The sequence below is a fragment of the Strongylocentrotus purpuratus genome, unplaced genomic scaffold (assembly GCF_000002235.5).
Source record: "Strongylocentrotus purpuratus isolate Spur 01 unplaced genomic scaffold, Spur_5.0 spur5_scaffold_14, whole genome shotgun sequence".
NCBI classification, from domain to species: domain Eukaryota; kingdom Metazoa; phylum Echinodermata; class Echinoidea; order Camarodonta; family Strongylocentrotidae; genus Strongylocentrotus; species Strongylocentrotus purpuratus.
The window spans coordinates 27,389,347-27,417,083 of record NW_022145599.1 but is presented as its reverse complement, the minus strand read 5'-3'; the positions used below and the strand labels follow the sequence as shown (position 1 = coordinate 27,417,083).

Sequence of the window (27,737 nt, the reverse complement as noted above, 5' to 3'; positions counted from 1 at the left end):
TGTACTTGTGTGCATTTTTTTTACAGTGGTTTTCCATGCTATTGTCCTATTGGTACTTATCAAATGTATGGCTACTTAATGACCTGTTAAGTGCTTAGAAATTATGAATAAATATTGCATTACTCATCGCCAAAATATGCATACTCACAAGTTTTCTCGGTGCGCCGAAGAGTGCACCTGGCCGTTTACCATAATATTATGACTGGTGTGTGGCAGAGCTACTGTTGTTATTTTGTTTACATGGAACGAAAATTGGAGCATTGTGTCATGATCTAGTGTCATGCAAAGTGTTAACATGTGCATCAAAAGCAGTTTATAGGCATTCGTCATTGGCAGATAGTCCTTACACCGCTCCTTACCCATGAAAGAAAATAAATAAAGAAGAGAATAATCAATTATGTTATAGTTTCCCATTATTAAAATTTGATTATAGTTACATTGTACTGATTCTACAGTTCACAAAGGACCATGTTAATACAATCACGATGGGCCATTTAATTGAGAATGAAGTATGTACGTTACAGCCTTGAACCCGTGTGTATCTGTCTACTAGGATCCCTTATAGATAAAGGGATGGGTGGATAACCGCAAAATGTTTAAAAAGCAAACATTTGTATTTCGGTCAAGAATTCCCTCTTGAAAAGTTCTTATGGATGATACCGATTTAGGTAATCGAAGCCCGCTTCCGGTGGGATGTGGCTGAGTGTGTACGTACACGTATACACAACGAAGATCCGGTTTTGGCGCGAAAAATGTCCCGCCATCTGATAATTGATGAAGTAACTCTTCATTTACATCGAGCTATTCAAGGAAGGCGGACGCATTATCATTATATTGTAGAAAGCCTTCGCGCCGTTGTGTTGAGAATAGCTGGTGTCTCCCAACCGTTTTAATTGGAGGAACCAATTGTGTAGAAATTCTTCTTTAATTTCACAAAGGTAGGATTATGCATGAATGTTCTTGACGTTTTCATTTCAAGATATTTGTCTGTACACATATTTGTATTTGTCTTGTTATGATTGAATTGTATTTTCTCGCATTTTTGTATATGTGAATGATCACAACTCTGAGTAATAACGATACTGATGATGATTATTATCATTATTAACATAATTATTACTTTCATTATTATTAATATTATTTTCATCATTATCATTATCGTTATTATTATCATCCGTACGTTTTTTTCTCTTCATATACCTGTTAACAAGAGTATATCATTTTATCTGGTGCAATCCTTTATTCCAAGGAAATTGATTAACAGCGCATCTTTCCCATGGTCATAGATGACAGCATTCTATGCCTTTTCACAAAACCGTATTAAGCACACGTTTACCGACACCCACATTGAAACGCAATGGGATGTCGGTGATCTTGCATTTATCTTGCGGTGATCTTGCATCTTGCATTTATGACTGTTTTTTAAGCAATGCCCTGGTTCCCGGTGTAATGTATCAACGGAACAAAAGAAATACGCCTCCGTGCTTTCAATTCTAGTGATACAGGTTGTAAATAAACGTGCAATAATTTTCTGTCATAATACTGTTGTTATTTTGATGTTAAGTTGTATTCAGTGGTTTTGTCAATATAAGCTGGTGACTCCGGTGTTATTCTATTTTCCAAGAATTGATTATCTGGTCGAAAGCAACCTGCCTCTAGTTTCCCCGTATGCATTGTTTTACGCATTGGAGTCCGAGTCATAATTATGGTAGTTTTTTTTTCCACGCGTACATTGTGGAATAAACTTCTCAGTGAATTGTTCAACAGCTTTCATGGTTATTGTCTTGATCTTTACCACGATACTTATACTTCGGTACCTATATCAAGTTTTTTGCTAGATTGTTAACATGGTACAACCACATTGTACTCTGCCTATCATGAAAACTGAAGCCCACTATATCAGACGTATCCCTTCGGTATATTCCTACATACAATCTAAATAACGTCTGTTCTATACCTTCACATCTGATTCCATCCGTCATCCTTCTAGACTCCCAATAAAAACAAATAACACAATAATACACTTCCATTATTGTTGGACAGCTTGACAACGACTACTCGGAGCCGGCCGTTATTACGTATGAATGTTTAACAAACTGTATTCGATTCGTTCAGGAATCTGGCGACACATGGCCAAGGGTTAAAACCCAGAGGGAAACTCAACGAGAATAAATTATGATCCATTTCGTACCACAGTCATGGATCCAAAGTGGGGGCACAGGGGGCCCGGCCCCCCACCCCCGGCAAATAAAATGAATGCAAAACCCCCGCCCCCACTCAGTGTTATTAGGGTACGCATATGCGTGTTCCCAGCGACCCCCCCCCCCTTTTTCAGCAAAAGTCCGGTGTGTAAAGTCAATACGGGTAGACCTTTTTCTTTTGTTACAATTAGCCGGAAGTTTGGGAACACGCATGGTATCCCTCCGTTCACGGAGTGGGGGGGGGGGGGACAAAACAACCGCCATTTTACCTTTAAAACAGGAAAGAAGACGGGCCCCCAACCCTGGCAAAAAAGAAGAAGGTAGCCACAATTTTTTTTAATTCTTACTAATGGAAGGGGGGGGGGTGAGTAAAACAAAAATGCTCACTACCCCCCCCCCCCCCCGGTTATTCGCCGCTAAATATTTTCTCACGAATTAGACACCCACCCTCGCCGCCGGCTGGATCCGCCCCTGTCGTACCATAGCATAACACATCGCACTTTCTTTGCAAATAAATGTTGTCTTGTTGAAAGCGTTAGCTAGTATACAAATAATGAATGGTTATGAGTTCAATAGTGCGAATATTTTCATGAGTTGAAAGATTAACATTCTATTCAACGAGGCGTCAGCCGAGTTGAATAGAATTAATGTTAATCTTTCAACGAATGAAAATATTCGCACCATTGAACGAATGAAAAACATTCATTATTTGTTTTATACGACATCGAAGAAGATCTAATAGAACGTTAATCAACAAATTATGCTTTACTCCTTATATTAAAAATAAATTCAAGTTGGATTCAAGCCTTCTCGATTACATTCAGATTGCCTTCGCGTCAGATACACGCAGTGATACGCGCGCGCACGGCAGAGAGGTACGCAGTCTGCATATAACCAAAAATGCACGGCGCATATAACCAAAAATGCACGACCGTGCAATATACCATCTATTGAATATCATGTGACCAACAATCCTCCAATCAAATGACAGGGATCCACGTAGGTGTTGTATAAAACGAATTAATTGATGACTAATAGAACGATTCAAAGACCACGCCTCGCTCGATATTCCTTCCGCCTGGAAAACGGCCGGACTTAACATAACTATGCATTCACACAAACAACATTAATTGCATGCTATACATTGATCGAACCGCAGGCAAATAATGTTCTCTTTGTGTGTGCGTGTGTGTGTATATATGCATGTGTATTAACTCTCGTTTAAAAAAATACATTGATGAAATAACTTAGCTATATTAGTTGATGTTAAATAGTTTCTAAATATAACGTCCGTTACATGAGACCAAAACTCACAACTAACAACTAGTGGTTTTAGGGCCATGATATTTTCTGTATGATATCAAGATAAGGCTATTGCTCTCCGCCATATTTACACACGATTGATCAGATACTTTGGTATTGTGTGAGGCAACAGTGAAATAAGTTTCGCAATAATGCAATTTCCCGCCAACTATAGGTCCAACAAGTTCAATTCAATACAATGACAACAAGCCTTTGATAAAAAGAGTTCAGAATCTAACGACGATTCAGATTTATGTTTGTATCCAGATACTTTGGTATTGTGTGATGCAACAGTGACATAAGTTTCGCAATAATGCAATTTCCCGCCAACTATAGGTCCAACAAGTCACACCGGCCTGTTCAATTCAATACAATGACAGCAAGCCTTTGATAAAAAGAGTTCAGAATCTAACGATGATTCAGATTTATATGTTTGTATCCAATGTTCGGTTTGTGCACATTCCCCTTTTTATCTGGAGACATTCATGTACATAATAATAACTAAAGACAATAGGAATAATATTAATAACTACTAATAAAAGTACTTACATTGATCATATCCATGCTCAAGTCCCCAGTATCTTGAAATATTGGTTTCATGCTGACTTTTGTTGAGTTTCCTGCAATCTGCCTGTACATGTTTAACAAATGATTTCAGAAGCTCTCAAGTTTGAAGGGGCCCCAGTACCATCTCTCTCCGTGTGAACAAAAATATGACCGTATCGATGTATATTCACATTGCCTGATTCAGTAGTCCTGTATAGAAGGAAATCAGAGACGGAAACTTGTAATATAAACATATATTTTGTTTCAATCAAAAAAGGAAATAGTTTGGTTTTGTTAAAGATTTTGTTTAGGATTATTGTCTTGTTAGGCTTGCCAAAATATTTGTTTAATAACCAATTAGATAAGAGCCATTAAAAATGCAAGCAAATTTACATTTTCTTCTCACTTCAGGCCTTTCCAGCACATTCTATATTTCTACACGAAGTAAAAAGGAAGTTTATGACTTCTTAAAGGTACTATGTCCCATTTGCAGGCCCCCAAAATGAGAAGGTTAAATTCCAACGGCATTTGAAAGATAATTCTAATTTAGAACTTCCCTAAGAAAGGTGGGGCTTGAAAATGTCTTCAAGTGGGAAAATAACGACTATTAGTTGTCGAATCAACTTAGGAGCTATAGAGCCAATAAGTAATAGTCTTGATTTTCAGACCATTGTACCGAATGGTCATACGTTTTATGCTGCGCAAAGATTTAATCAGTTTGATTTTGGCCATCACAAGAAGTGGGTTATTGATGTAGACAAATGCTCATGTACCCTTTACAGTTCATTTTATGTATGTTGTTACCAAAGAAGAAAAAAGCCAGTCAGTCACTCAATAGTGTCTGACAGTGAAGTCTAGCCAGTAAACGGGTTTCCTTGCATAATTTGAATATTAGGACACTGCTAACGTTGAAATTTCACAGATAGGACATACATGACATATTCATAATTCCTGCAAAGTTCTACAGAATTTAAGTTTGGCTGCAAAAGGGACATAGTACCTTTAAAGTGAATCGATAACATTGTCGAAGGTTGATGGCAATTTTGGTAGGAAATGTTACTCATTATATTCCTTTTACTGTACTTAACTAAGACATAAAACAGGCTTTAAAAATCTTTCAACACTTAAATGTATAGAGTGGTATATAGAGCCAATTCATATTGCTTTGTGACGATTTACATTCACCTAAAATTTAATTAAATTATAATAATATAGCTAGGAGAATTAAGGAATCGATCAGATGAGTTTTTCCAAATTTATATCATTGATAATGGTCTGTTTTCACTCAAACTTTCAGATTATCTTTATTAATTGTACATCTAGCATTGAAGTCACTACCTTAGCACCATTTTCTCCCATCATAAAACAATGTTACCAAGTCCAATTTAAGTCCTATTACAATCATCAGCTAATGAGGAGGGCTTTTCACAAATCTATATAAACACTTATTTCCGTCGTGCAGAGTATCTTTTCCTAATTTTCTGTAATCTAATTAGTTAAATACATGTGGATAATTAAACAAGGGTTATTTCATATTTGATATTTGCCCACTTTTACACCTCAGTTTTTAGGGCTAGACATTAAAAGATATTTAGAGAAAAATTACCCGAACCGAGCACAAAGTTCAATTTATACTTGTAGGAAACACTCGCGAAGGGCCTTTTTTCATTTGTAACCCCAGTATTTTTAGTGTAAGCGTTTGTTTCATTATTTGAAAAATAAGTTAGTGGGTCACCGCGTCATCTAATTATCTAAAGGGCAACGTTATACGCGTTTCAGGATCGTTATCAGATTGCTTTAAATTCATACTATTTTTTTTTGACAATGACGCTTTCTTTTATAATCGTCTGTTAATTTTGTTTGCAGGTGATACACTACTAAAAAGAATATGGCCATGCTCTTGAAAGTACTGTATGGAGTATTTGTCCTTGCTGTCTTCTTGCCGATCAGCTTATCCGCAGTGGAGAACTGTCGTCCTTGTGGACCTGGGGAATACTGCAGCAACTTCTTTGGCATTTGTTTGGCATGCAAAGACTACTGCCCCGGAGATACTGATTGCCCCAGTGCATGTATCCCGATAAGTAAGTTTGAAATAAGCTTTTGATATGGACTCGGTAAAAGGGGCATTAATGCGATGGATATGATATATTTCCTCAGACAATGTCTCGATCATACGTGTATGTCATCAGTCATAATTATATGTCATGGGAAAGAGAAACTTACTTCCTTTCTCTCTTCTCATTCTTCTTCTGACTTCCATTCTTTACCTTCTCTTCCTATTTCTTGTTTTCGTATATCCATCATCCATATTTATTTCATTGTTTTTGGCTGTATACTTTGCTCTTTTTTTTTTACCTTATTATAAATGACACTGTGTCAAAATTACTTTTAGGAACTTAAATTCTACAAGCTATATGCTTTTCACTAAGTTCCCTTTTTTCACATGTAATTTTGAAATTATTTAGTGTAAATGCAATACAAACTTGTGCTGTGTAGATGTCTTCATTGTTCACGAATATCAATCTCTATGTTTTGTTAATAATAATAATAATAATAATAATAATATGACAAATTTATATAGCGCTTGTGACAAAAGTTTCAAAGCGCTGTACATGTACACAAATCAAAATTACTTCAAACAAAATCGATATTACTAATGGAATTAACATTACTCAAATTACCAAGAAAACAAAATATTACCTACATAACTTAACTAATTATCATTACTTATATTAACAAGAAAATCAAATAATGTATTGTTTTTTTTCTTCATGTGAAATAAAATAAAAAGAAACTAAAACTTAAAAAAAAAAAATATTTTTTAATACACTAAATCTTACTTTTTGATATATTTTATTACATTATATTACATTACAAATGACTCTAACAAAGCACAACATTCAACAGGATATTGATGAATGCACTTTACATCAAGAAATTAATGAAAACAGACCACAACAACAAAATCAACATTCAGTTACAAAAGGTTCAACAAAGGTGGAAGTACGGACGAAATACTGGTGGGTGTTCAAGATTTCTATGATACAAATTGGGATAAAAATAAAAAGAGTTTACCATTGTGTATTTTGTTCAAAATGCTGTCATTCTCATACATTGTGATGGTATAGACAAACCGAATTTGTTCTTTTTATGCAGAAAAAACCTGTGACATTTCCATTCATTTTCTTTTAACCATGCAGAGCCGAACTTTACAACGATTGCATCAACGACAACAGGGCCTACTTCAACCCAAAGTGACACCACCTCTATGGCTTCTGCTGTGGTAGTTCAACAATCCACCAACGCAAATATACCATCTGGAGGAGACAACACGTTGTTAGACAACAACAAAGGGCATTTGGTGCTGTCATTCTCCATTCTGTCCTTTACTGTGTTCATTGTCTTTCTCGGCTTATGTCTAAGGTATCGTAAAAACATGAAGATGCCCAGCATATGCCGCTTCGAAAACTCCGAAAACGGAACAGAGATCGAGCTAGAAGAAAGACCCAGGAGTAACGGCTGTAACAAAACACCTGATGGATATACCACTGTTAACGCTGACGATCATGATATCACAATCCAACCAGGACCCTCCCAACCAGACTCTTCTAGACCTTCTAGACTTCCTGGGCCTAATGCCGAAGCTGCAGCTCCTGCTGACCCTACACGTTCTGCATCTGGCCCTCGTAACAATACATCGTCTGCATCAACGACACCAGGGCCTACATCGATCCCAACCCACACCCCCTCTCAGTCCATGACTACTTCGACATCCTCTAGGGCTTCTGGTGTGGTAGTCCAGTCAGCAAGCGTACACTCAAACAAAAATCCTCTGGAATCTGAGATACGCCAAGGAGCTCGTCCATCTGATCGACGATCCTCCCTAAAGAGGACTCCAGAAACTCACAGGAAAATAACCGGTAAGTACGTGAAATATGTTGAAATTCAGTATTAACGAATTCCAATGTATGAAGTCATTTTGTCTCTAAACTTTTAGTTAAACAATATAGAACACAATATACCAATTTTAAATGTACAGTCCTTATGGATGATTCAAAGAACATGTTTTAAATATTTCACACAAAAAATGAAATTTGTTCAATCAGCACACAAACAAAAATCAAGACAAAACTTTTAGGATTGGAATGACCACTGCTCACACACTGACTAGATATCGCATAGTCTGCATATGGGCGAAATCTACTCCAACATTTCAGATTACATTGGACCGCATTCTATTGAAATATTAAACCCGGCTTTTGTTCCCCTTCGGATATATCTAAAGGAAGTTAGTCTGAGGTATGAATCTTTCTTTTGTTAAACGTGATCCTAGACCTATACGGTCGGGATTAACAGAAGTAGTATAGAATACGGAACATAACTGCGTTTTGTCTGTTATATTGAGTGGAGATTCTGTTTATACTACTTATCCCTGCATTGAGTTCTTTTCAGATCATCAAATAAGGGATGATCGAACTGATTTGATTCTTATATATTTTCTCGTTTTCAGACGGAAGTAATGAGGGCCATGAAGTTTCCACTGGGGCCTCTTCTTTCAACCCGCCAAATGGCACGTGTGAAGACATCCGGTGGGAACGCCATTCTGGAGACGGGGACTGATGACGTTCTAAAGTACAGTCAAACCTGTCTATTAAGGGAAACGCAAAAAGTGGCCACTGTAAACAGGTGGCCGATTAAGACAGATTCTTCCCTTCCAGACGGAGACTTAAAGAGGTAGTCATCAAGACAAGTTTGACTGTAAAAAGTAACACATATAGAACGATAAGATCGTTCTTGCTGATACAGAAGACATACAGAAGACGCCGACAAGATGACGCCGCTGGTGAATGCTGATAACACGAAACAGTGCTCGAATAAACGAACAATACAGCAAATCAGGCTGTCACGGCTTCAGAACAGGTCAACGATTTTTGAAGATGGATTTCTGTGTATTAATCAATTTATGCTTATGTGTTCCAAATTAGGGGTGTGTGACACAAGACATGCTGTAAGGGATGCATTGTGTGTACCCAAATTTAGGACGGACACTTATAAAAATAGTCCTCTAATTTCTGGAATTAGAGTATGGAACCAACTTAAAAGTCCTGTCAAAATGTCACCTACTTTGAACAGTTTTAAACACGCTCTAAAAGCCCTGTTATCTGTAGATGACGTGTAAGTGAAATTTTGGTGGTTTCGTGCAAAGGTAACCATTTTTTTCCTATTTGGAAAATTATGAAATTTGGTTGACATGGTTATCGTTATATCATGTATTCATACATGTTGAATTGAATGTAAATATGTATATAACAATTTTGGTATCCCGTGCGTTAAGCTTTTTCAGATTATTAAATGAACGTTTTTAAAAATTGTATTTAATTTGAAAATTCCATTCACGTTTTTCATGTAAATGATCAAGGATGATTCTTGAATGATCAGTAATTTCAAGGGGATACCGATTAATTTGTATGTTACTTGTTCATATGCTTGTGTATTTATCTATTTTGTTTTTGATGCTGTTATTTGTTTTTATTATTACCAAACAGGGCCTCATGGAAGATCACCAAATTGGTGATATGTGCCACCCTGTATAAATATCTGAAATAAATAAATAAATAAATAAATATTGTTCTTAACATGTTTAGGTGAAGGTCTTGGTCTTTCTGTTAGAATAGAACTCAAGCGTCCCCCTATTAAAATGAATGAACTTGGCCATTGATCAACCCTTTATATTAGCATTATATCGTCTACATAATCAGAATGAAGTAGTCGAAACTAGCATTTATTATGTTATGACAATGTTGATTCCTTCTAACATCCTTTTTGTTGAACATTTCGTCAGAACATAATGGAAACTAGCAGGCGCGTACGCAGGATTTTTTCAAGGGGGGTGTTTTAACATTGATTAATCGGGCCGAAAATTTCGCAACGACTCAGCCGCTGAATAAGCGGGGGGGGGGGGGGGGGGGGGGGTAAGAGGACATTTTTTTTTTTTGGACTCGAAATTTGAAAATTTGACATTTTGCTCCGTTGGGGGGGGGGTAAGGTCAGCTTTTTTATTTATTTATTTATTTTTTAATAGAAAAAAAAAAAAAAAAAAAAGGGGGGGGTTTAGGGGGGTTAGGGGGGTTATGGGGGGGGGGGGGTTTACACACACAAAAATACCAAAGGGGGGGGGGGGGTTTATCCCCCCAACCCCCCCCCCCCCCCCCTGTGTACGCGCCTGGAAACTAGTCACTTATACTTGTACACTACGCGAACCACGATTATTGTTCCTCATTTGACAGTTCTCATGGAGCTGAAGTATGAATTGAAAGAACATAGAGAATGTGGCATATCCTAAGGATCTACAACAATGTGCCTTCATACAATGATATAATTATGATATAAACATAGTCAGGGGAGTGTCTTAATAAAAGGAACACATGTTTTCTATGTTTAATTTGTTTTCAAAACGTAATGTAAAACAGCCTCTGAGGAACTAACACTTCTAGTTAGTTCCTCTTTTCTCGCGCATTACCTTTTTGTTTGTCATGGTTCATTATATATTTTGTTGTTATATACTTATATGAAATTGAAAATAATATTGGAATTTTATAGTATTATGTTTTGCATAAGAAATAACATACTTTGAATTTGAATCTTTGAATCTTGAATCTTTCCTTTTTTTTTGTTGTTGATAATTCAAGCCTTGAAATATATGTGTATCATTAATTGATGTAGAACTCAACCATTTTACGTTGTAAGTGCAATCCAAAACATCTTCTTCAAGCAGACTGTACACAGCATCAGTAAAATTGGGAAGCTAGCAAACTGTAAACAAACTTCTATCAATAAAGATTTCAAGAATATACATAGATATTGGAATGTGTATTATGCGCGCTATAAGGGCAAATCTATAATACAAGGGCAAATCTATAATACAAGGACAACATAAGTAAAACATTGTAGAAATAGTACAAAATACACCAAACGAACAGTATAATAATTTTATCACGAGAAGGTAGCTATATTTTTTCTCCTTGCCATCATGTACAGGCAAGACAGCCAACACGAAATAAACTATTGCAACGTTACAATGACATAAATGTAGATTTAAATGCAGTACACAATGAACGTTATTTGCTTTCTGTTTCAACTGAATTATTCCCCTCGTGTGCTACTACGTTTCCTTTTCCCTCTATTTCTCTGTCTACATTCTTTTCCAATATCTCCTTCTATTCCCTCTTTTTTCCTCTCTCTCTCTCTCCCTCTCTCTCTCTCCTTGTTTCTCTCTCTATCCCTTTGAACAACGTTATCATGACAATGGCATATATTTAACATTGCAGTACAGCGTCATGGAAAACTACTGCTCTTTTTTTCTGTTTCAACTTAATCTCTCATTGTGTTAAGTTTCTCTCCACTAATTCTCTGTCTATCCATCTGCTCTCTCTCTCGCTCTCTCTCTCCCCTCTCCCTCTCTCTCTCCCTTCCTCTCCATTTCCCCCCTACTCTCTCTCTCTCCATCTCTCCCTTCCTCTCTCTCTCTCTCTCTCTCTCCTTGTATCCTTTCCCTTTGAACAACGTTATCATGACAATGGCATATATTTAACAATGCAGTACAGCGTGATGGAAAATTACTACATGCTTTTTGTTCCTGTTTCAACTTTTTCTTTCAATGTGTTAAGTTTCCGTCCACTATTTCTTTGTCTCTCTCTCTCTCTCTCTTTTTCTGTGTCTCTACCTTTGAACAATGATATCATGACAATGACATCGATTTTAACATGTATTACAACTTCATGGGAAATTACTACTTTTTCTTTTTTCTGTTTTAACGTATTCTTTCATTGTGTTAGGCCTAAGTTTCTCTCCACTATTTCTCTGTCTATCCCTCTGCTCTCTCTCTCTCTCTCCCCCTCTCTCTCTCTCTCTATATATATAGCTCTCTATCCTCCCACTTCTCTCTCTTTCTTTCTCTAACCCTCTCTCTCTCTCTCTCCCTCCCTCCCTCCCCTCTCTTTCTCATCTCTCTCTCTCTAATATCTGCCCTGCATATTAAACCACAAAAGTCCGTTAGGTTCATCAGGATCATGTATATTCTTCATTTGTTAGCAAATTGAGATATCATGGTATTTACATGGTTATCGGTCCATGAATAGACAAGCATTCATTCATACAAAAGAGAGAATTGTAGATAGCATATTTTTAGTTTAAAAAAAATGAAACCTTCATGCATTATCATGAAGAATATACATGTATACATAAAAAGTGCAAGTGAGATCAGTTGTCATGTATCATTAATACAGTGTATGGGTACTATTATTATTATTTTCTGTGTTTCGATTCATTAATTGAAAGTAAGGAGAGAGAGAGAGAGAGAGAGTAGCAGTTTATATGATCATTTAGATAAAATAGTTGTTGTCGTTAATATCTTTAAAAAATCTTGTTCATCATCTTGCTAAATCAAAACTGAAAGCGTTAATACTTAACATGATCGCAAAGACTTTGAAACATCAAATAAATAAAAGAAGGACATTCAAATACCCTTCTCCATCCCATATTGTCATGACTTGTGCGAATTATTGTAGAGACGTTCAACTTATCTGAACATGCCATTCTATGGGAGATGCAATAGGGCTTTGACATTGTCCATGAGTTGATTCATCAAAGGCCTTTGAGATCGTGTTACTAGCGGTCTGACAATACAAAGAATGACACGCTGAGATTTTTCACTACTTTGTGTGTGTGTGTGTATTGGGTTTTTACAGACGTGTATCAATCAGATATGATTATTTACGTCTGGGACCGACCTTTAAACGTCACCATCCGAAAGACGTGACTCAGTTTCGAACCTGCGTCCTCGGCTGAATCAGTTTGTAACTTCCACTTTTTAGCTGGATTACAGGCGCACGCCACAACGCCTACTTCCGCTTCGGACCCTCAGCTTATTTCCAGACTTTTATTTTTTTTTATTTTACTGCAATAAAAGTGAAGAGCCAAAAATATATCCTATGATTTCCATCCACTTACACTATACGCATAACGAATTAGGTATCTGATGTGATGTCTAAAAGGAATCTGCTTAATAAACTGGACCACCACCTAACATATATATATATATATGGTTGTTGCTTTTTTACTCCCTTTGAGGAAGGAGGATTACAATCAGAAATATGTTGAAACGAATCCAAGTTTCACAAACGACGTGTCAATTTCGTAATGACTGAATGAATTTCAAACAAAAATCACTTTTGTTACTATGCACAACGATGAGCTCGAACAAAAGAGCGTTTTGTTTCGATGATTTTAGTCTCATGCATCGAATAGTTTAACACATAGAAACGCCATATGAGATCAAAATGGATGTAGGAACAACACTGGTATTAATATTTGTTCTCACGCTGGCCCTCGTGACGGCCCTGCCTAGAAACGACCAGGAAAGCGATATCGGTGTGTGTGGAAACACGTGCAAGGTGAATGAATTCTGTGATGAATCCCAAGAAATCTGTCTAGATTGCTCTGTGTGTGTCACTTCCGGGTATTGCGCAAAACAAGACTGCAATGGTAACTATGATGAGCTTTCATTTAGTTAATTTGTATATAACTATTGTGCATTTGTTAACAATATAGTCACTTCGGGTATCAACATTTTGGTGCTCTCTTTTCAAACCTTCTTTTAATATTTGGATTTGGGAATATGATCTTAAAGTTTCAGGGATTCAAGCCTTTTAAAGTATACAATTCATATAAGTTATTGCATGAAATATGTGAGAAAGAATGCGAGAGAGATTGAAGTGAGAAGGATTTGTATGTTGAATGACGTCTCTGTCTTTCACTAAGGCTGTTCGTCTCTTCTTTTTCTTCTCTTTTCCTGCCGCCCTTTGTTGTTGATTGTGGGTAGAAATTTAGTTTGCTACAATTCCTTTTACCATCATATTGCTTCATAGATTTGTCCCACCGAATCAATGAATGTGCTCCTTCCCCTCTTATGAATGTACCAGACATAAATCAGGGACATCTCCCCACCCCTACCACCACCACCACCGTGACTTGATTTACCCTAGCCCTTGTTCAACCAGGAGATCACACAATGATTCATATTGAATTCAGTTCAGAACAAAGATTCATTCAAATACTCATTCCTTCCGAGTTCCGATAACATTTTATAGACTGGAACTATTTACCATCATTCATAGTTAACATTCAAGATCCCAACGTATTCAAGGCTGATGTGCAATATCATTTTTAATATCATTATTGCATTATTTTAGTACGACTCGTTTTACTCCTTTAGGAGTGTCTAGCCGTATTCCTTCTGATTCTGGGCCCTGCATGGTTCATAAAAACCTTTTTATCAATGACAAATCAGAGTAATTATTATGAGCGATTGAAATCATTGCATTTGGTATAGAAATGTGAAAATGATATTGATGAAAAGTTTGATGAAACAGTGCCCAGATTTAGATAAACCAAACCAACTCTTGACCACAGGAGGAAACAATACCAATGCAACAACCAATGCGCTACATCAAACAACAAAGGCCCCTGAGATGTCTCAGCCAGGATCGCCATTCATCCACCAGTCCTCTCGCCCCACCGTCGACGACAAAGATGACGACGGCGACATGAAGTCATCAAAAAATGAGAGTAGAGAGAATGGGGATACTAAAAGGAACATGTTCCTAACCTCGACCATCGCCATATGTGGAGGGTTCGCGGTGGCTTGTGTTGGGGTCTACATGTACTTATTTCATCCACTGGGACTCCGTTCTCAGGAGATCACGAAAGAGAGGGACCAGATGGCAGGGATATATTTAGAAGAAATATACCGAAGAGGTAAAATATCCCACAAACATATAGGCATGAGGCAGGGATAGGGGACTGCAACTCTCTTCCCCGAGCCTAACAACACGCCTCGATTAAAAAATAAATCATGCCAATATTCGGGCAGTGAGATGGTCTACATTGCAATTCTTATATATTATCCAGTGTATTTGATGTCGAAGACATATTTTCTCTTCATTTAAAGGAAAGGGTCAACATTTTTAAATCGAGACAATTGAAAGTTTATTAAAGGGCACTTGCAAGAAACGTCAAACCCATGGCAAAATTGTACATGTACGTTTATGCTTATTTCATTTTTACAACCTGGTTGAAAAACGGAAAAAAATAAGTTATGATATATGCTACAATATTCATTGCTAAAATCAATCAAAAACAGTTTCCCCTGTATCACATTACATATCATGAACGCACTGAAAATGGAAGACACCTACCATCAGAAGTCGAGTTATTATGATTCGTTAAACTCTCTCCTATTTTCATATTCAATTCCTGATTTATCCGCTTCCACACAAGTCAACTCTTATGAAGGGTTAATCCCTTTTTTAAGAAATTAACTTTTCACAAATTTGAACCTGCTTTTTTATTTCATTACAATGTGTATTATTAAGATAACGTCCTCCCTATGATTTAACGTCAATCTTTCGAGAGACCTAAACAGACCCGCCTTGGTCATGTTGGTAAAAAGTTGCTTGACTTATATCCGACGCACTGAAAAAATTGTGGACGGAAATTCAGTAAAACACAGTTTTATCTTCTTCTATCAATTCTTATCACATCTTGTCCACTCATTAACCAAAGTAGTCATCTTTACATATTTTCTTTGCTTCTTTACCTTATATTTCTTTTTCTGTTTTCAAGACGTATCGACTTTTTATCCAATTTGTTTTTTTTCTTCTCTTCTCTCTAGGAAACAACAAAGCAACAGAAAAAGTTCCTTTACAATGAATCATGCAAATGGATGGCTGCACAAAGTCATAGGTGTGACATCACGTCGATATGCCCAAAGAAGCATGATCTCGTGTTGCATTGTCTTCACATTTTTAAAATATATACATATTCTTTTCTTTTTTTTGGGGGGGGGGGGGTCATGTTAATCCACTAGTGTGTTTTAAAGTAAGTTAAATGTGAACAATAGCGTCATAAAATCTTTTTTAAAAATGACCTCACTTCATGAGAGCTATATATGGAGGTACCATACCTAGTTACAACTAAGCAATGACATTGTGCAATAAGCCAGTTCACGGTTGCAGTCTGAGCATGAGCAGATAAAGGTCATTGCAGAACAAATTTTGAAATACACGGAGACGAAATACTGGATACGTGCTCATGAAAGTTATGTAACATTATTCATTCATGCACATTCAGTGCACTCCATTGTACACAGGTGGAAGTATTCTTTGAAAAGGGGGAACAAAGGCTATTTATAAAGCACCTCCATCGCTGTAGGAGTGATTATTTCAAAATGTACAAAGTGGGACCTCTTCATGTGTTGAAGATCTGTGGATATTCGGGGTCATTGCAGTAAGGTGCTAACCGTGTACTGGTCTATTACATCTGTATATCAAAAAGGGCCACGTACAAAATGCCCATAGTCAACACAAAACGCGACTATGTGGTTCAGATTCAAGCCCTCCTCACTCAACCACCTTTACACTTGGTTTCTCATGTACATAAATATACCTCCTGGCAACAATGACAATTATTTCAATAGATCCGCTACACCTTTTCCCCAAAGGATTTTTTTTTTTTTTACATGGGTTGCTCTACAGAACCCTGTAGCTTGCACGTGGCTATGTTTAATTACAGGGTACATACACTGATACACAAACATACACATAATATGAATGCAACTAGTAACTATTGAAATCATCGACTCATTACAACTAATGAATGCTTAGGTTACGCACACCCACGCACATAACTTACTAATCGCTTTGTTAATGCATTTTATATTACATGCATATGGATAAAGATGTCATATCGATTGAAGTGTTTTGTCCGAAAGTCTGTGGATATTTGCAGAACAGTCATGAAAAATCTTGTGTAAAATACTAATTTATGTCAGCACCTTTCAGAAATGTATTACATATTTAGAGAAAGGGTACACATTACAATTCATACCCATGATATTTATGACAAGAGCATTTAGAATAAATACAATCACTCCTACTGATTGTACTGCAAGAAGTATATCTCTATTAATGTTGTTGTTGTTGTTTTGGTTTATAGGCTTTAATCTTTCAGAAGTGAATATTTAAGAATATATAAGGAGACAGTCTGATCGAAGGTCCAGGATTTAAGACGGAAAAAGAGGGGAGGTTCACAACAAAACTGTCCATGTGCATAAGATGGGAGTTGCTCTAAAGTAGAGGGTGTGCGTTCATAGCATCACCCTATAGAACCACTTCTGCAGTCTAGATGGACGAATTACCTATAAAATAGCCATTATTTTTGTAGATATTCATGTTTTTACCCTTTCTTCTGTTGATAGCTATATTGGCCGATAAGAAAGCTATTGTGTTGTGTTTGTGTGCTGTTGACATGTCTTGTAATATGTTTATATTAAAAGTAACCTTAGTTAATAGTTTAGTGTGATGTATAATAAGTAGTTTTATATACTTCGTGGCAATATATTTACAAATCATTCAATTCTTACAGAATTGTTCAATTCTTTGTAACATTATTATATAGGGTGTATTGCTCTGTGCTGTGGAGATTACTAGAAGAAAAAGAAGAAGAAGGAGAAGAAGAAATGGTTTTGATGATTGATTAAACTTTCCCTTGTACTCCTTGTAATTATGTAAATTGCGGCTTAATTGAAATTTGAGACTTTAGGAAAGATTGATGAAAGCTAAAGTTTTTGAAAAGGCCTCCAAGAAATCCCAAGGTTCATGCATGCTTTTGACCTTGCAGCCGCCATACGTTTGCACGTAAAACAGGTTCTTTGAGATTGATTATAATTTTAAATTTTGTAAAATGTGAGTCACATAAGATTTCAAGACTTTAAAACGTTTTATTGAGGCTCAATGAGTTCAATAGACCCCGCATAAATCCCAGGTAATATGTATGCTTTTGACCAAAACGTTTGGTTTTTCTTTATGACGGAATGTTAGCCTGTACATAGCATAATACCACTATGTTCGCGTACTTATTTTCTGGATCAGCCACTCTTTGATCTACGTAAACTGACGCACCCTTTTTCTAATTCTATTGGTATTTTTTTTAAACGTCTGATATTGCCACCAAACACTATACAAATACCAGTCCCATTGGTATCTTGATACAACGCAAAAAATCCCCAAACTACTACTGCATTGCGAAATGCCTCTCTGTAAATTCCCGATTAGGCAATGTTATATGGTCTGATATTCATATAGACCATTGCGTAAGGATCTTAAAATAAAACAACTTACTTTTCACAGATGAATAAATGATGGGGTGACCTTGCGATTGTTCCATTCACGAGATCGTTTACCACGCTAGAGCAATGATTCCAGGAAACGTTGTGGTAGCCAGCATCATGTTATAGGCATCATATAGGTTACATAGGTTACATGTACATGTAAGTTACCCGCACTGAGCAAGCTGTTGACATGGAATTCGGAACTTGAACGAGCTCAGAATATACCCGTTAAAGGGGCGATGTGTTATACACGATACCACGAGCAATGGTCTTTTGCACGACAAGATGGGTGTAATCATTTTTGTTGGTTGTCAGATTTGAAATTTATTTTGTACAATAAAGAAATACATCTTGGCTTCAATTGCTGATGCAGTGTTTATGGAGCTTTTTCATTGCTGTTTATTAAAGGTTGTTGAGTTGGTATATATATATATATATATGTAGATATTTTTCTCATGTTGTAATTTTATAGTTTAGAGTTCGGAAAAAAACTTGCTCAAATGTTATACAAAAAAGGGAGAAAATGGTAATCAACTTTTGCGATTTACCAACACGACTGGAAAAAAGGGCCGAATTGACCGATGAAAAAAAAAATAATTGGGATACATTGAGATGACACAATAAAATTGTTTAAAGTCTATTCCAAATTCAATCTGCCTAAATTGCACTTTATGAAATATCTACATTTGATTGATATAAAAAATGAAGATAATCACATTTGCATCACATAAACACTGAATATGTAAATGGTATGTAAATAATCGTATTGTAGATATGTTATTAGTTTATAAGACCCTAAGCTGCTGGTCACTATTTATGTACCAACAAAAAAAATAAATAAATAAATGACTAACAGGGGAACAACGAATTGAGTATGGATAATGTTTCGAACTGAATGTATAATGTATACTATGATGCATTACTTTGGTCTTGCAAGCCCTTAAAAACTTATCTCAAAATCGATCTGTAGCAGCAAGAATTAATATGTGCAAAAATTTCATATTTAAAACTCCGTGTTTTCTCTCTAAGATTGAATATTTTAACGGCTCATTTTGGACACAACAAATGCGGTGAATAAAACACTGTCAGTTGCGAAATTCAAATTTTAAAATAAACATGACCGCAATTTCATTAAATTTTTTGCCACCATACTTTTCAGGACAGTTTTCAATTAAGTTTATTTTACAACATGTTGGCCATTTTACAAGTTTTTATATTCCTACCGTGTAAATCCCTGCAACGCCCTTTAACCATTTGTTCATGACACGACCCGTGGTAATGGCCTACGTACGTGTGTAGTCTAGATACATTGGATGATTCGGAATAATAGCGCGCAAGTGAACAAAGAATATCGAATATCTGAATAAACAACCTGTAGTAAAAGAGTGCATACCTGCTGAGATCAAAGGTCATGACCGGAGGCGGCGCACCCGGGGAGGGGCGGGGCGGCACATTGCCCCCCCCCCCCGCCCAATTTTCAAGTACATCAAAAGTGCTCTTTTTTTACTTAACATAAGTGGCCCCTTTTCTTCTTAACCATATACCCCTTCCCCTCTTTTAAGTGCCCCTTTTCCTTTAGTATTAAGTGCATTTCTCCTTTCTTTTAACTGCCCCTTTTTCGTCTCTGACGAGTGCTCATTTTCACATTCTCATATGTGTCCCTTTTCCTTTAATAATTAGTGCCATTGCCCTTTCTTTTAAGTGACTTTTTTCACCTCTGACCTGTGCCCCTTGCAGGTATGAGAAGTGCCTCTTTTCATTTGATAATTGCCATTTTTCCTGTAATGTTGTGATAAATAAGTGTCCGTTTTTCACTTCTCGGATAATTATGCACCTATCTAAATCTGATAGTTGACAAGTGCAATAAATGCGTATTTTTCCTTTGGACTGGACATTAGTGTCTATTCTTATTTCTCCTTTAAGTGTCCCCTTTTGGCCTCTGACGAGTGCTCCTTGTCAGGTACAAGAAATGGCCCTTTTCTCCTCAGATTACTGCTTCTCTTTAAGTTTAAAGTGCCCATTTTCACCTGTTAAAGAAGCCTTTTTTTAAAAAGTTGACACCTATCTTTTTTTCTTTTTTAATAAGTACCCATTCCCAGTTGCTTCACCACTTATAGATGCTCCTTTTCCGATTCTGATACGTGCCAATTTCAAATATGAAATCTTTCCTTTATCAAAAATGTCCTTTTTCATTCAAATAATTGGCTTTTGATGAGTGCCCCTTTTTACCTCCATTTCCCACATTCGCTTACAAACCATATCCAGGTAAAGAATCGGAGCAACATTGTGATTGTAACAGGTACCCTATTTCTACCACCACTATGAAAGGCAGTATCCCGGGGGGCAAAGGGCCCAATGCCATACATTTTAAACAAACCAACTATACGCCCATTTTTGGAATATAACCGCGCTCTTTCCAGGGCTATCCCTTAAGTCATTTCAATTATATAATTATTGCTATGGCACATTCTACTAAACTGCTGAAAAGGGCATTTTCCAACCTTCAAATCTTCCTTTAACCCTAATAAGACAGGGGGCCATAAGGTCCCCCCCCCCCGTCGATTTTTTGCCGCTGCATCAAAACCCTGAACCTTTGGCGCTGCAATTTCATGAGTTTTTTCCCCTCACGTCTCCCGCACATTTTTATACCAAATTTATTATGGGCGGACCTATGGTTCGGGTGTTAGGTGACAAAATATTATCACATGTTCATCAAAATATGTAATTCTCACAAATGTGAGTGTGTAAGTATATTCCCCCCCCCCCAAAAAAAAAAAAAAAAATATATATATATATATATATATATATATATGTATTCTTGCCTGACTGCACATGAGTGTTTTTAACTTCGCCATGATTGTATTATGTATTTAGTTACTAATGAGCCTTCTGGCGAAACAGTCTGTATAACTCGTACCAATAAAGTGTAACCTTCCAACTCCTATATCTACATTTGCTCCTACAGTTGAGCACTGTCAGAAATTGCAGTTTCACTTAACTTGCTTATATATATATATATATATATATATATATATATATATAATAATAATAATAATTGCATATTGTCATAAAAAATATTAATACAAAATAAATAAATAAACATAAAAGAAAATAAACATTACCATCTTATTCAATATACTTCAATCTATTACCATTATAATGTTCAAATTAATTGGAACTTCCTAGGCCGAGATCTAAGGGGGAGGGGCATAATGGCCGTATTAAGACCTCAAATAATCCGGCCTTTTTAGGGTTAAAACCTCATGCCCAAGGTATTCAATTGACCTTTGCTCAATAACTAGGTTTAACAAAGAAGAGTTTTCAAACTCGAGGCCACTGTATTTGAATTACCAAATATCATTTATGTTATTAAAAAAGGAGACATAATAACCATATACTATGAAAAGCAGTAGAAGTATCATTGCTTCCCTAACATGCCTCTCATTTAAAGCGACTGAGTGCATTTTTGTTTCTCGAATAAAAGAAATAAAAAACCCTCTATCGCTAGGATATTTACATCATTATCATTATTAAAATTATTATTATTTTAATCGTCATTGTTGTTGTTCTTCTTCTTGTCGTTCTTGTTCCTTTTATTCTCTCCCTGACTTCACGCTCCTCTTAGTTTTGTAAGGGAGAAAATATACGTGAGTTCAAAAATTTACGTTATAAATTCTTATATTCCATTTTTTAAAGCTTTTAATATTAATTCTTGTCTTTAATTTAACTCCCCTTGATATATTACGCAACGTATACAAAAAAAGTCCCTTGGATCAAGGCCAACAAATCCAAAATAGTCAACCACCTACCCACAAAAAGTATTATTTCCTATCTATTGTTGAAGATAAAAGGTGTAAATAAAAGCAAGATATGGTATTCGGGTGGGGCAAGTGATGAGTCATTAGTGGTAAATTCCATCGCGTAATGGGGGATTCCCCCTGAAGTCACTGTCCGTGTCTAAAGCGGCTAGAGGGATCGTAGCAAATCATTTCACGAAAAGACCTTGCCCGAGAAGGAACTTTTTAAAAACGGCTCTACTGTCGGCTCTACCTTATCGGGGATTTCAATTTGTGGTGTTGTTCAAATGCAGATTGTGTATACTTTATACTACAGGTTCTATTTTTCAAGAGTGAGCTAATCGTAAACTTATCATTTGGGTAAGTAAATTCTATATTAATTTCAAACAATATTTCCTTCGACATGTACTTTTCTGATACACCCAAACATAAACCCACTCACACACACACACACACACACGCACATAACTAACATCGAAACTTATCCAAATGAAACGGTATGTAAGACCTTTTAAAATTTGGAGTGGACTATTAGGTTATTATTATTATTATTATTATTAATTGATAATTATAAGTAAAGCTCACTTGTGCTTTTAAAGAAAAATGTACAAAACCATTCAGGGCAAATGATTTACATTTGGTGCGGTACATTTTTAAATAAAAGTGCAAACAATTTAACTGGAAATAATACTGATACCATCAGTAAAGTGTGAACCAGTGCCATTGATTGGGAGAGTTTGCCCAACCCGCTTCGAGTTGGGCAAAACAATGGTGAACTCTGCTTTGTTGGGCAAGCACAAAACAAAAGAATACCATGTATACGCCATGTTGAGTCCCACTGAAACCAAATTGTCAAAACTCGATGTATAGGTGGCTCCAATGGGAACTATAATCTGACCCCTTTACAGTTGCAAGTCTGTCTCTATACGATATTTACATTAAAAGATATTTATTTGCCAGTGGTATAAAAATGTATTGAAAGTATCCGCGGGTGGCCCGATGGGGGCGATTTTTTTTAAACGTTTGGTTTTTAGCAATTCAAATCAAGAGGTTGGCTTGGGATCTTAATAAAATAATAAGACACCTTGTCATGAGTATTATACACAAGTCCATGGCATCATACATAATGCATTCCAAATTCAGTACCTTTTATATAAAATCATCTTAAACCTTTTTCATTTATTCAGAACACGGATAATTAAGCATGCGGGAAATAACGACGCCCATCGGGCTTATTGTTATGCTATGGTGTTCGCAATCTAGAGCAGGATCAAATGATCAATGCCTGGGCAAGTGTGACCCGTACGAAAACTACGATTGCAACCCATTCTTTGGGATTTGTGAGCCCTGTGTATCGGAAGATGACTCGCCAAAGTGTAAAGGTGAGTGTGATTGAACAACACCAAGCTTTCTCTGGTCGAAGGTGGAAGGGGGAGGACAAAAGTACAGTTATCTCAAAGTGCTTAAAAGTTGGAAAGGATCTCACATATTTACAAATCATCTCTGGCAAGCAAATAAAAAGCTAAGCAAAGCCAAACAAAAACGAACACTATGGGAAATATTTTTCTCGCTGCGGGAGATGGGGACCAGATATATATTTTTGGACGTTTCTACTTTGGCTAATGTTACAATGATGCAGTTTAGCCAAGGAGGCACGTACATAATTTTCCCACTTAATAATATTACTTATTTTAATAAGATTATACTCAGATGAATACTATTTCTTATTGGAGAATTAATTTATATTACTATTTTTATGCGACGTTAGTTTCTACATTGAAATTCTCTCCTTTCATCTACGTGATTATCATTATTTTTGTGGTCTTATCTCATGGAATTGTGTTTAAATTCTGAGCACAAGACAATAGTGATAACTTGTAACAAGGCATCATGGCCATCGTGCACACTTATCTGACATAATATGGAATATATATAATTGAATATAGATAAAAAAGAAACAATAACAGTAATTCTTGTGACATACACTAACAGAATATTTCGACAGCATGAGAAAGGAACCAACAAAAAGTACACCGCAAGAACCTACCGAAACCACTACGCAACAAATCAACGATACAGTCCTCCCAGAGCTCATGGCCGTAACGGAATCGAATCCTGACGAGACAGCGGAGATCCGTGACGGGGGACGAAACCATCTGGGTCAAAATGAACGGGGACGAAACCATCTTGACCAAAAAGACCAGCAAATTGATCTCAAAAAAGATGGAGGCGGCAAGGAGGAAAAACATACTAATGTCATCATCATAGTAGCCACTGCTTGCATGGTAACACTCTGCGTAGTAGGCACTGTCTTCCGATTGCATCGTCGGTACCGTTCACCTCCTGGACGAGGCACGACAACTGTGATGGAGTCTGGCGAGAACGAACTACTGGATGTAGTCGTCCATCCAATAAATGGTATGAAATGAGACTGGCATGTTAAATCGTGTTTCATATTGTGTTCTATTGTGTTGTGTAGTGTTGTTTTGTTTTGTTTTGTTCGAAATATATATATATATATAATATATTTGTTTATTTGATAATTTTGGTCTTAATTTTAGCATCAGTAGGCCTGTGGCTCTGCTTGGGACAGGATCTTTACGTATATCACGATTTCATTGTGTAAATTCAAGTTAATGTTTTATTTCAAACATAATTTTGTTATCGCTGCTTCGTAATAAATTTTCTCATTATTGAAAATCCTTTGTAAATAAAGAGGATCTGTTCATGATTAATTATTATTCAGTATTTTATGTGTGTTTATCGTAGTTTTATTCTTAATAATAAGCCATTCCAAACCTTATTATTGTTTCTCTTGTCTTTATTACACAGGAGCAGAACCCGAGGAAGAGACGACCCTGTAAAGATATCTGTCTTCCTCTCTGTTCCTTACTCTGACAGTATAGGTCTAAATTCTACATGCTACATTTCCCCAAAGATATGCAAGACAGTATTTAAGTGTATATAGAAACAGTATAAACAGTAAATCGTTCAACTGCTATTTTTTTTTTTTACAAATAATGCAGGAGCATTTAGTTCAGTTATAACTGATAACACATTGCTGGTAATTTTACTTTGAATTCAAGATTGTATATCTATATGATGTTTATTATGTTGGGGAATTATCCAGTGATGGTTCTAAAGTATGTGGGAGCACAGGGTGCACCCCCTTTGCCAAATTCGGATTGTATTTGATACTTGCTGTGCTCAGCCCCCCTTCTCACATTTCAATTCAAAATGTCCCTCGCTTAGATGAGAACTTCAAATTTGCTAGTCTGACATTTTTAAAGCAAATTACTTGCCCCCTCCCCCTCCCCAGAGTCAGGGAATCTTGGATCCGCCACTGATAACACAATTGGTTAATTTTCTAACTAGCTCTGCTAACCAAAATACTGTTGAAGCTACTGCAAGACTTACTGTTGTTATATTCAGTATTCACTAAACGCTCCACTTGCTCCTTTTATTTGCTCAAACAGTAGGCCTACGCTATTCTCACCAGCTACGATAGGCTCTCACCATGGCCATTCCAGGCACAACGGTTCCTTATAATATAGAAAATAAATAATTGTACAAAGTAATACTTACACCGGACTGCCTGCAAGAGTCGCTTCGACATAGCAACCAGAACATTTCAATATCGGATAAACCCACACTGCTATGATTTTAATAGGTCGAACATAGAACTAAACGACAACCGTTCATTATTTCGCGGTATCCTAGTAACCACGTGACCAATGGATGAGTCATAATGGGAGATTAATATCTTTGAATCAAAAATTCATGGATCGATGATCACTCGAAATATGACAGTCACGTGATACTTCTTTTGTCCATATTGTACGATCTGATCATGATATTTTTCGTGCGTCTGGCACTAATTTAGAGTGTAGTCTTATTAGTGCCTATACACAGACTGCTATAAATAACTTTCGAATTTGGTAAAGTGTAGACGTAAATAGGTTTAAAACTTGTTTTTAGGATACAGGGAGTACAGGGAATATTTTTATTCGATTTGATTTAATGTTTATTTATTTCGAATGTTCCATACATATCATCATCGCTGGTTTATAAAGACTCATGAATTTTGATGTATGTTTTTTTACTTGAATATATTATTTATATATCTGTATATATATTTTGTTTTAAATGTACTGTGACAATTATAGTGAATACAAAATGTATTAAAACAAAAATTGTTCCGAACTGCCGTGAATTTATCTGTAATGTAATTATATTGCAACAAGCAGGAGATAGGCCTACATAGAAAAGGAGAGAGAGAGAGACAGACAAAAATTGGAGAGAGAGAGAGAGAGAGAGAGGGGGGTGAGGGAGAGAGGTAGAAAGAGAAAGACGGGTGAGATAGATGGATGAGAGAGAGAGATATATATATATAGAGAGAGAGAAAGGTGAGAATGAGAGAGATGAGGGAGATAATGAGAGATAGAGAGAGAGAGAGAGAGACGGATGAGACAGACGGTGAGAGAGAGAGAGAGAGAGAAAGAGAAAGAGAGAGATCAAGGGAGAGAAGGGGGAGAGGGGGAACACGATAAAGACAAATCTTACTAAAAGTAAATGTAATCTTAATAAACTTTTCAAAATTTTGCAATATTACACATTTCAGTTGATGAAGATTGTCACACTTCTGAGCAATACACGCCATGTCATGTATACCAAGAATTTTCTACATTATATCATCATTTACAATATTCTTACTCAAAACGCCAAAATACATGAAAAAGGGTCGCTGGTAGCAAGAGTACGAAGTGATGTAAACGTAATGCGGATAACCAGGCTTGCTGCTGTGATTGGGCTTGAACACACGAAAACCGGGCGAAACTTCTTGACCACGACTTATTGAGCACCGAAGTGTGAAGTTTTCAAGGGTGCTAGTTTCACACAACAGGGACTTTTAGATTTGCACGTCGACAGCTTTGACTGCAACGTGTGACGTCATTTTAAGGCACTGCGCATGTGTCACGTCGTTTCAGTCGGCGATCGAGATTGCGTCAACCTTGATTTTCCTAAATCTGGTACGGTACTAGTATGCCGCGTGCGCATAAAATATACAGTTCCTCAGGTAGACAAAGGGACATCGATCCCTTCCCTGCTATTATTTAAAAATGTGTAGAACAGGTGTCACATGCATATTCACCTGTTCTACACATTTTTACATAATGATTAGCAGTGAAGGGGTGTTCTTTTGTCCTTCATGTTCATAGTGTTACTTCCTGCATGCATGTTTATCGTCGAGTGCAATCTAAGATTTCTAATTGTAGTCAACATGGGCAGTTGAGTACGTTGACACGCATGATCAGTCGGCGTTCGTCGTATTCTCGTCCACTCAATCTAAAAGTCCCTAATCTTGTGCTAGTGGTGAACACACCAGCGCCAAACATTGAATTCGCCCTTCTCCAGTCCGTTGCTTGAATGGTGTGGCGGTGAACCTTATGCGTAGGCTCTGTTGTTTGGAACCAGTAACCTGAACAACAAGCAATTATATGACGTTAGCACTTCGGCACCCACACATGAGAGTGGAACATACTGAAATTAGAATCATTATCAAAACAATTTGTATGTGAACACACCATGTGAACATTACATTTGTGTGAGAGATGTGACAGCCTTTCTTACGAAAATGTATTATTATGTATCTACACAGTGAAT

At 36.6% G+C, this 27,737-nt stretch overlaps 3 protein-coding genes across 4 annotated transcripts; all 3 read left to right on the top strand.

The window, feature by feature from the left end:
* Positions 1 to 721: 721 nt before the first annotated feature.
* LOC115923595 (putative protein TPRXL) lies at positions 722 to 9,933 on the top strand. The gene is made up of 4 exons (XM_030984617.1): positions 722 to 938; positions 5,916 to 6,130; positions 7,250 to 7,969; positions 8,560 to 9,933. Exons 2-4 carry the CDS (start codon positions 5,938 to 5,940, stop codon positions 8,667 to 8,669), a joined length of 1,023 nt encoding a protein of 340 aa, XP_030840477.1. The 5' UTR covers positions 722 to 938; positions 5,916 to 5,937; the 3' UTR covers positions 8,670 to 9,933.
* A 3,368-nt stretch (positions 9,934 to 13,301) lies between these two features.
* Positions 13,302 to 15,940, top strand: LOC105441669. 2 transcript variants are annotated; one of them, XM_011673028.2, is made up of 3 exons: positions 13,302 to 13,592; positions 14,520 to 14,864; positions 15,781 to 15,940. In XM_011673028.2, exons 1-3 carry the CDS (start codon positions 13,388 to 13,390, stop codon positions 15,816 to 15,818), a joined length of 588 nt encoding a protein of 195 aa, XP_011671330.2. In that variant the 5' UTR covers positions 13,302 to 13,387; the 3' UTR covers positions 15,819 to 15,940. The 2 variants fall into 2 exon arrangements, with proteins under 2 accessions (XP_011671330.2, XP_030840478.1); XM_030984618.1 differs by lacking the exon at positions 15,781 to 15,940 and having other exon boundaries at positions 14,520 to 15,756.
* Positions 15,941 to 21,522: 5,582 nt separating this feature from the next.
* LOC100891507 lies at positions 21,523 to 26,210 on the top strand. The gene is made up of 4 exons (XM_003725300.3): positions 21,523 to 22,433; positions 23,261 to 23,455; positions 24,066 to 24,491; positions 24,906 to 26,210. The coding sequence occupies exons 2-4, from the start codon at positions 23,278 to 23,280 to the stop codon at positions 24,935 to 24,937; spliced, it is 636 nt and encodes a 211-aa protein (XP_003725348.2). The 5' UTR covers positions 21,523 to 22,433; positions 23,261 to 23,277; the 3' UTR covers positions 24,938 to 26,210.
* The last annotated feature ends 1,527 nt before the right edge of the window (positions 26,211 to 27,737 follow it).

Coding starts and splice junctions, on each gene's coding strand:
- LOC115923595 (XM_030984617.1), top strand. CDS start 5,938: ATGGCCATGCTCTTGAAAGTACTGTATGGAGTATTTGTCCTTGCTGTC. Junction 6,131..7,249: donor CAGTGCATGTATCCCGATAA/GTAAGTTTGAAA, acceptor TTAACCATGCAG/AGCCGAACTTTACAACGATT. Junction 7,970..8,559: donor AACTCACAGGAAAATAACCG/GTAAGTACGTGA, acceptor TCTCGTTTTCAG/ACGGAAGTAATGAGGGCCAT.
- LOC105441669 (XM_030984618.1), top strand. CDS start 13,388: ATGGATGTAGGAACAACACTGGTATTAATATTTGTTCTCACGCTGGCC. Junction 13,593..14,519: donor CGCAAAACAAGACTGCAATG/GTAACTATGATG, acceptor TCTTGACCACAG/GAGGAAACAATACCAATGCA.
- LOC100891507 (XM_003725300.3), top strand. CDS start 23,278: ATGCGGGAAATAACGACGCCCATCGGGCTTATTGTTATGCTATGGTGT. Junction 23,456..24,065: donor TGACTCGCCAAAGTGTAAAG/GTGAGTGTGATT, acceptor ATACACTAACAG/AATATTTCGACAGCATGAGA. Junction 24,492..24,905: donor AGTCGTCCATCCAATAAATG/GTATGAAATGAG, acceptor TTTATTACACAG/GAGCAGAACCCGAGGAAGAG.